Source organism: Nymphaea colorata, chromosome 5 (genome assembly GCF_008831285.2).
Source record: "Nymphaea colorata isolate Beijing-Zhang1983 chromosome 5, ASM883128v2, whole genome shotgun sequence".
In the NCBI taxonomy this organism is placed as follows: Eukaryota; Viridiplantae; Streptophyta; class Magnoliopsida; order Nymphaeales; family Nymphaeaceae; genus Nymphaea; species Nymphaea colorata.
In genome coordinates this window covers 17,413,327-17,422,640 of record NC_045142.1, presented here as the reverse complement: position 1 = coordinate 17,422,640, position 9,314 = coordinate 17,413,327, and the positions used below count along the sequence as shown (strand labels likewise).

The 9,314-nt window shown below is 36.8% G+C and overlaps 1 protein-coding gene across 1 annotated transcript; it reads right to left on the bottom strand.

The window, feature by feature from the left end:
* Positions 1 to 399: 399 nt before the first annotated feature.
* On the bottom strand, positions 400 to 6,839 carry LOC116254434 (CASP-like protein 1D1). Its single transcript, XM_031629825.2, has 3 exons — positions 6,449 to 6,839; positions 4,370 to 4,493; positions 400 to 972 (listed from the first exon to the last, which is right to left on the bottom strand). The coding sequence occupies exons 1-3, from the start codon at positions 6,700 to 6,702 to the stop codon at positions 751 to 753; spliced, it is 600 nt and encodes a 199-aa protein (XP_031485685.1). The 5' UTR covers positions 6,703 to 6,839; the 3' UTR covers positions 400 to 750.
* Between the last annotated feature and the right edge of the window lie 2,475 nt (positions 6,840 to 9,314).

Here is a 9,314-nt window from a genome sequence, read left to right as displayed (position 1 = left end):
GTAGGCCAACTCACTGGCTGAACCACGTTAAAATTTCCTGCTTTCTCTTCTTCTTCGCTTCCTTTTTACAAATACACTAGGGTTGACACTCATGTGGGCGGCCCTCGCTCACCCAAAACCAAAACATAAACCAAGTAGTTTGATTTACTTCCCTCCAACATCGAAGCTGATTATGTACAGAAAAATTGTGTACAGTAGTGTGCAATGACCAAAATACCCCTAGTCATTAAAAGCGAATTCCCCTACAAGGACAATTAAAAGTCCAAAAAAGACATTTCTTTTTTTCCACAGTACCCCAACTTCCCCCTTCTTTTTTTCTTTTTAATGCATATATGTTGCAACTCGATCTCCTCTAATAGTAGTATAAAATTAATACTCACATATACTCGGCCCATCCAATTACTAGATGCCAACCAAACAAGTCTATCATATAAAATCTGTTAAGATCAATCCCTTCTAAGCACATACGTACATGCAAACACATGCACATACACAAGCAAGAAATCTTACACAAAAGTCCAAGCAAGAAGCATACATGCAAACCAACGTTGATAATGAATCCATTATACAATTCACAATCACAGCCAGCTCCCTGAAGCCACAACACCAGCCACTAAGCCTCAAACTACAGCAGCCGCAGCAGCAGCAACAACAACAACAACAACAACAACAAAGCCTAAGCAAATTCAAGCAATGAAACACTGTGATCGTATGGCACATCCGGCTGGGTTTTGCATGGGGTCATGCCGATCAGCGGCTGCGACGATAGATCGAGTACGCCGAGGTCATAATAAGCAAGACAAAGCAGATGGAAGCAAGGAGGGATAGAAAGGACGAAGCTCCGACATGGTGGCAGAAGCCATTGAAAACATTACAGATCTTGTTCCATTGCACATGAGAGTTGCCCTTCAGGCCAACATAAGCTACGGCAGTAGAAGCACCTGTAGCAGAGGCAACTATCCCTGCCATCAACTGCACATTACGATATCCCATTTGCGATAGTTAGCCACATATGTAACACTGGGAAACAAAAGGAAAACAATGTATTTAGATGTTCAGGTGCCAAACATAAACAAAGAGTTTGAGTGCTCAAAATGATTAAAGTGCCCTTCGTCATACACCATTTGGGTGTAAGGATGTATAATAAGTCGAAACGACTTGGGCTTGAGTTGAACTTGCCCTTGCAAGCTCGACTTGTTTACTGAACAAGTTGAGCTCAAGTTTATAAATGAGTCGAATTTTACTGAACAAGTTGAGCTCAAGTTTATAAATGAGTCGAATTCGAGTTACATAAACCCAACTTGTCTAAACTGAACTTGGCTCATGTATATCCTGTTTGTTAAGCTTCATGGGTATTATATAAGTGATTTTGAAGAATTTTAATACCATTTTGTAGGCTTTTCATTTTCATTTAAAGGAAAAAAAAAATGTGCGAACCAAATGGAGTTGAGCTGGAGCTATGACTGGGCTTCCCGAGTTGAAATTGAGTTCTTCTCATAAAACTCGAATTGAGCTCGAGCTCCGCTTACTTATTGCACATCCCTGCTTAGTTGGGCCAGGGACAAACCAATCCCTCAAATTGTTCATAATTAGATAAAAAACTAATTTAAAAAATTTGAGCATCCTAATATTTTTTTTCAACAGTAGTTAATTCAACATAAAGCATGATTTAGTCTAAGATATTTTTATGAAAAATATTAATATTTTTACCATCAAAATTTTGATATTATAAGATCCGATAATCTTGTGAGATTACTAAAAAAACACATTTAGACATAAACGGTGATGAATTGAATATGTTTTTCATCAAATCATTCTTAAGATAATATCAATAATATTATACTAATTTTAAAAAGTTAAAAAAACCAATTTTAAGGGGTCTAGTTTTTTATCCCTGATTTACGTAGTAGTAGTATATATATAAAGTGGCAAGTTGGCTTTCCTCCCACCCTCTCAATGTGCATATATATGTATAGATAGATTGCCAGACTGTCATATGGCCGGGGGAGGTCCAAGTGTAAACTATGCCTTGAATTGAGCAAAGTAGGGAGGTTATCATTAATTAATTATATGCATTAAATTGCTGAGCATGAGGGAAATTGACTATTTCCGTCTCTCTCCACCTTGCATTAATTTGCAGAAAGACCAGATTCGGCTGTGAAATGTATAAAAAATAAAATACAATATTAAATTTTAGGCTCCAATTTTTTTTTAATACCAAGGTGTTACATGTTTTTGAATTTCAAAGCTGCAAAATAATTAAGGAACTTTCCCACCAAGCACAATCTCTGGTTATTATTTTTATACACCATCTTGTATCAAACGAGATTTTCCAATTTCGAGAACATGGAGAACTCCAAAAGCTGGTTTTCGTCATCAAAAAGGGCTTTGCATTTGACAATTAACGTAGAGACGATAGCTGCGTTCGGTTTAGTTCCAGAACTGGAAAATATAAATGGTTTCTCCGAATTACGGGTAACTAGTCGGCCTTGGAAAGTAAATTTCTCAACTCATCGATCCATTACATCCAATTAATGGGAAAACTAATATTATATTCTCAAGAGGCAGTCTGGCAGACGGACAGGTGCCCTGTCTCGATTTTCATTAATAAATTTAAATATTTATGATAAAATTATATATATATATATATATATATATATATATATATATATATATATATATATATAAAGTGAGAAAGAGAGTGAACACCTATTCACCTAACAAATGAACAGATAAAAGGTTGACGTATTGAGTGAGCTGTTAGGGTTTCAGAGGATATTATTGTTCAATGAACAAAGTTTAAGCTGTTAAGTAATGATTATTAGTTCAATGAGGATTATATATTATTTAAAGATTATTAACTTAAGGTAAGTTGAATTATTCAACGCGGGCTACACTTAATAATTTAAATTCAGCCACTAGGCATTTATAGTTCATTATGGTCCAACAAATGGCTTGGGGCAGTCATTTAAAAATATTCATGAAGAAAACCAAGACAAAATTAATTCCGAAGATGCAATTTCGACGTTATTTTCACGTGAAATTCCAGAGTTAGTACTCTGAAGATGAAGTAACTTGCCATATGAAAATTTTCACAGGAAAGTTTTGAATTTGGAATGTTTCGCACAGGACATGAAACTTTGAAATTTGAGTATGTTTGGTACAATTTGGTAAAGAAATTTGAACTCGATTACTAATTAGATTTGAATTCAGTATGTAAAACAAAGTTTGGTATCTGACTAAGGTTCAATAAACTGACCCAATTACCTATAAGGTGGTGTTTGATTATTTTGGATTTGAAATTTATGGATGCAATCTGGATCTGGCGTGGCATGCTTTGGCTGATGTACCAAAAAAAAATAAAAATCATAATAAGATCCATGGTTAATCGAACTAAAGATCTCAGGTCAGACATAAACTCTATACTTAAGAACCTTATTTTACTTGTTTTCATTGAGACAAGACTGGACTTAAGATCGCAGGAAGGAAGGTTGGATCTTAAATCCATGGTTTTTAAATCATGAGGATCTCAAATTCAACGCTATCAAATGCCCCATAAGTGTCGGATCTTATGCTTGTCAGCGACAGAATCAATTTCAAGAAAATAGAACTTGAATCCCACGTCCAAATCTAAATCAAATTATATAAGATCTTATTAAACTGGATTTGTAAAAAAGTTGAATCGGATCAGTCAGGTGTCCGCCGAATCCCTTACAACGACATCTCAATGCAAAAAGCTGAAGCTGCAGATCAAGACGCATTCTTTCCACAAACTAGAAGATCCAAGAAAGATCATACATTTTCCTCACTGGCGTTGTAGGAGATCAGAGTCATGAACTTCTGATTTCTCGAACAGCTAGAAATTTCCGGCTAAAAGGCACTTTAAATTTAAAATATCAAAATTTTAAAAACATTCGTATGTAAAAAAACTGAAAATGAACGAAATTTCTATATATAACTAAAATAAATTTTGTGGGCAGCCAGAACGTTGCTCCGCCACTGTCTCGAACCTATGCCACTGTCACGAACCTATGCCATTATCACCACTGATCCAGTGAACAAGTTGATGAACTTGGCCGCCATTAAATGGAAGCATAAATTATTATCAGGTCGGTCTCATCCTCGAGGGTAACAGAGAAAAGTCATGGAGTAAAAAAGACAACGAATGTTGTCAGACTTCGGTTCTACTGGGAGTTACTAGAGTGCCACGTTCAGACTGACTTATTTTTAATTATTTAAACATTATTATATGTTGATATATCTACCACCAATATCTACTTATAATGAAATCCGCTAATTCGCTGGCAATATTAACAACAACAACAACAAAAGCAACAAGAAGAGCGGCAAAGATAGTTTTAAGACTTACCGTGTCAAGAACAACCAGGCGAAACAAGGTGTGAACGCACGCTTTTTTCTTCACGGATGGAGCCAAAATAGAAAGCACGAAGATATTGTAGAGCGAGGCCAAACTATTGGCCACCACAAGGTACCTGCATCATCAACATCACACAGCCGCTTGGATTAATCGGGTTGTTCCCAACAGTTATGTTAAGACGTTCGAAAAGCCATTTTCATATCACGTGTGTAGATGTGTCTGCTTGCTTTATGTATGCGTGTGTATGCATGCTTTTGACTGTTTGTATGTATACGCATGCCTTTGATTATATATATATATATATATATGTATATATATATATATATATATTGTTGTCACGGTTCCCCAAATGACAGGTTGCTAACTCACACTTGTTGGAAAAGTGAACCCTAGTCAAGGGGAGAAGAAAATGAGGTATTTCGAGGGCCAATCAGGTGATGGATGTTATGTACAGGTGACCTTTCCTAAGGCCGAAGGGACACAATCACACGAAAGCACGTAGCATTTGTGAAAAGGTCACATGTACATCCTTAAGGTTCAAAGATATTGGCATCTCTCAAGGAGTTGATGCCATGGGGTGGGTCTGATCGGTATCTAGTCTTTAAAGAACCATGGATCTCCTATGGCGGCAGCGCATAAAAGAGGAGTCACCGCTACATGAGTTGAAACACAAGGGTGGCACCTTGAGACATTAAAAGTGCATTCTGTATCTTTTCTGTATCTTATGGGGTCAAAGGGTTTGGCAGGAGCTTTAGCTCTTCACAAGTGGTGGATGTCAGATATGCATAAATCTTTATCGAGTAGTCAATTTTGTGAGAAATAGATCCTTATTGGTTGAATTTGCCGTCTGTGCAGTTGCCCATTCAATCAATGAACTTAAGACTTTTTATGCGTTGTCGTTCTTTCATTGATTGGAGTGAAGGTGGGGAGACTTTCTCCCTGTGAGGTTGCGTCCGAATCTAGCTATGAACTTTGCTTCAATGAGAGATTTAAGTTCCGGCTGCCTTTTACATAGCCAGCCCGTCGCCGGCGCATCACCTTGGTTTCTAGCTCTGTCACTATTTTAGAAAATTTTCCCCCCACTAGATAGAACAATTCTTGATGTAGAACCACAGATCTATATTGCACATATCTCATTTTCCTTGAAGAAAAGTGAATTATCACAATGGCCCGAACTCTCATGACCATTTTAGATCTTTCCATCTTCTTATTTCTTATAAATTAACGATCACATAGAAGAAAGTTCGAAAAGAAATAAAGGCCATGAATTTCATAGTTCAGGATCTTGGACATAAAATGATGGAATGAGCTGAACTACATACAGAATTAAATAACTTGGGATATATATATATATATATATAAACCTAGACGTGAACCCTTCCATATATTTTACTGCATTGATAAATCATCACAGAACTATAATAAGCAGTACAGGTTCACTACTTGATTGAATAGTTGACACAAATTAGCAGAAAGAGATTGCGTGATTTACAATCAACCAAATTGCTGATAATACTTGGTATGAAGACTATAAATATTCGCTGACTATTAACGGCAGCCGCATCTAAAAAGACTATATTATTTTTCAAATAGCAATTGGCTAGAAGGAAAATGAAAGGAAAAAAAATGGCGATTGGTTGAGAGGCTTAAGCTACACATGGCTGGGAGCTTCAAGCAAATGAGTACTTTCTTCGATAAACAAATATTGGTTGCCCCAACATCATTATCAAACGCGACAGATTTCACGATCTTGGGCAACTTTAATGAGCAAATCCATGATTATCGATCATTTGCCATGCTACCAAAATCATGATCTAGTATCATTTTTGCCACCAACTACAGAAAAATGAAACTGCCCAAGAACTTGTTTTTCTCAAAGCACAAGATATTTCCAGAAAATATCGCTTACTTTGAAGTAACTCTTTACTGCCATTATCGTTAACACGTTGATCTGCATTTTTAACGGATTACGTTCACCATCAACAGATCCCGAACAGCAGGGCAAACACAGAAATCTGCAGAGCAAGATGAACAAAGGCAGAAGCGAGAGAGGGAGAGATGAAAGCTTACACAAATGCCGGAGAGTAGTTGAACTTGGCGACGACGGTCAGTGGTATCAGGAGCAATGGCATCTGAATAGTTTTGGTCTCCTTCCCGGTGACCATGACTATGACGGAGGTGATCGTCGACGCCAGGGCCAGCAGCCGGAGCCCCAAATCTACGGAGAAAAAGTTGACGTTGGCAGCTCCTTCCTGAATCGGACCTGACTTCTCCGATGAGTTCATCGCCCCTTCATCACCGAACTTCTTGTTACCACCATTCATATCTGCGGTCGATGAATTCACCACTCACAGACGGCCTGCACAGACCAGAAGCTAGCTGAACCCTTAAGGCGTTTAGTATATGCCTTCCTCTCTGCTTTATATATATATATGTATATATATATATATATATATACAGCTGACGCCCAAAAGTTCCGGGGATTTACATACAACTTGTACAACTTGAATGTGAAGCCTTTTATTCATAAATGCAGCGGGCAGGAGGCTGAAAGTGAAAATGTCGTGCCGTCATTTCTTTCACAGTGGGTTCACACGTCTGTTGCATAATTCTGTGGTTTCACATAATGTGTACTCTTCTCATTGACAAAAGCTCACTGCTCATAAAGGTAGCAGACTTATTTCAATTCCTCTCTCTCTCTCTCTCTCTCTTTCTCTCTCTCTCTCTCTCTCTCTCTCTCTCTCTCTCTCTCTATATATATATATATATATATATATATATATATATATATATATTAAAAAATCTAATAACCATGAATATGGATGCAAGACGTTGAAAGATTGTAAAAGAAATTAAACATTTGTTGCCTATATAGAATTTTGTGAGTCGTGAACGGTAAAGATTACAATCTTAAAATCCATATAAAGTTTGATCCATGAATTAGGTTTTCATGATTTTTTTTAGTTTTCCAAATTTTGTATGCAGAGGCTGAATTTGTGATAACTGTTGGATTTTTCGGGGAATCCAGGGGAAGAGTATATACTATTGAAATTTGCAGGCCTTAAGCATCCATTTAGTATCTTGTTTGATTAATGAACGGTTCTAAGCCACATCATTTGGACATAAAAACAAGAACTTTGCATTCTTAAACATTGGAATATTGTGAGCCGTTAATTTACTAGATATTAAGGCATTACTCATATTTGCACTAGATTAATTACAATATTACTCATATATTACATAAAATATGGAACTTGTAGTGTGAACGGTTGGCACATTGTTGGCTATTGATTTTTCAAGATATCACAACGTTCTTGATAATTTACAATATAATTTCGTAATAAAAAACTGTTTTTTTTTAATTATTAAACATTCATGTCGATCATATGGATAAGATTGTATGAACAGAAAACAGAAAATTCCATACTTATAACATTCACACGTCAACATTGTCGATGCCATGGTGCGTATGAGGTCAATACGGCTGTGTGAACCCTTTCAATGCCAGTTCCTACTGGACAAGACGCGAGGAATTGTCAAGTGTCAACCACACTTGTTTCCGTTCAAAGCCACTGACCTTTTCTTAGCAATCTTTTAAAATTATATATTCATCTTAAGATTGCATGAATTTTATTTATTATAAAAATTACAAAAAGCAGCTCAAATTATTACAAACTACCTCTCAACTTTTAAGATTTAACAAATAAGCGCTCAAATTTTGAAACAAATTCTCAAAGAATTTCTCTCGTACTGAGAAACCGCTATGACAGGGCATGATAAAAGTCTATCCCCCATGATATTGACAAAAAGGGCCGATTCAGGCCACAGACCATAACTCGGTACTGAATATCATCAATGCATATCAACCCGTATCGGTCGGTCAGTACATATCGGCCCATCCTGCTGACGATGCAAGGCCGATTCAGGTTTAAAGAATCAGTTTCCGATACAAAGAGTCATGTCTCATGCTTGAGTCATTCTTTAACGTTTTCGATACGAGTCAGTAACGGATTTTTTACGACATTGGGTATCAGCCTTTCACCGCAATGAGATTGCAGAGGCCTGAATTAGGGTCATTGAGCATCTGCCCATATGGAGTTGGTTTGAGCCGTATCGGTTTATGTCAGCCGATTCAGCTTATGACTATCCACTAACGTTCAGATAAAATAATTGCAAAAATTATTTACCTTAAAATTTTAACATGATTTAAAATGTCAAACACACGCTAATCTTTAGAGATGATGAAAAAGCCCATACTGACCCATATTATCAACTCTCTCTCTCTCTCTTTTCTCTTCTTGGTGCTTCAGTAAAAAAACAGGTATGAACAGTCTTTCTTTCTCTTCTCTCTCTACTCAACTCTCTCTCTCTCTCTTTCTCTCTCTCTCTATATATATATATATGTGTGTGTGTGTTTGTGTGCAAAAGAGAGAGAGAGAGAGAGGGGGAGGAGTGTTTCTTACTCTTCCAAATTAAATGAGACACATGCAATTACTTTTTCCAACACCTCTTCAACAACGCACCCTGTTCAGGATAAATGCAATTGAATGAGATTGAGCCAATGGCAGTTTGCTTGCCTCTGTGGATCACAAAATTTTTTCTGGGTTTCGGTCAGAGCTTGGATGTAGATATATAGACATGAAAATTCCAGAAGCTCCCCTGACAGCATGTCAGCATCATAAATAATAGAGAACATCCAATCCAACTGTTCATGAACAGGATCGGATCAGCAGTTGGGTAGTGCTTATCCGATTAGGGTATGTACCCATTTCCGACTAATTATTTAGTCCAGATTATTAATAATCAGATCTAGATCTAATCTTTCGTTATTTTTTTGGCCGTTTAATTAGCCAAATGGCCTTGTTTAGGTCAATTTTTTATGACATTTTGCGACAATTAAGTAGTCAAAAAGCAACTGGAGCTGACAATTAACATA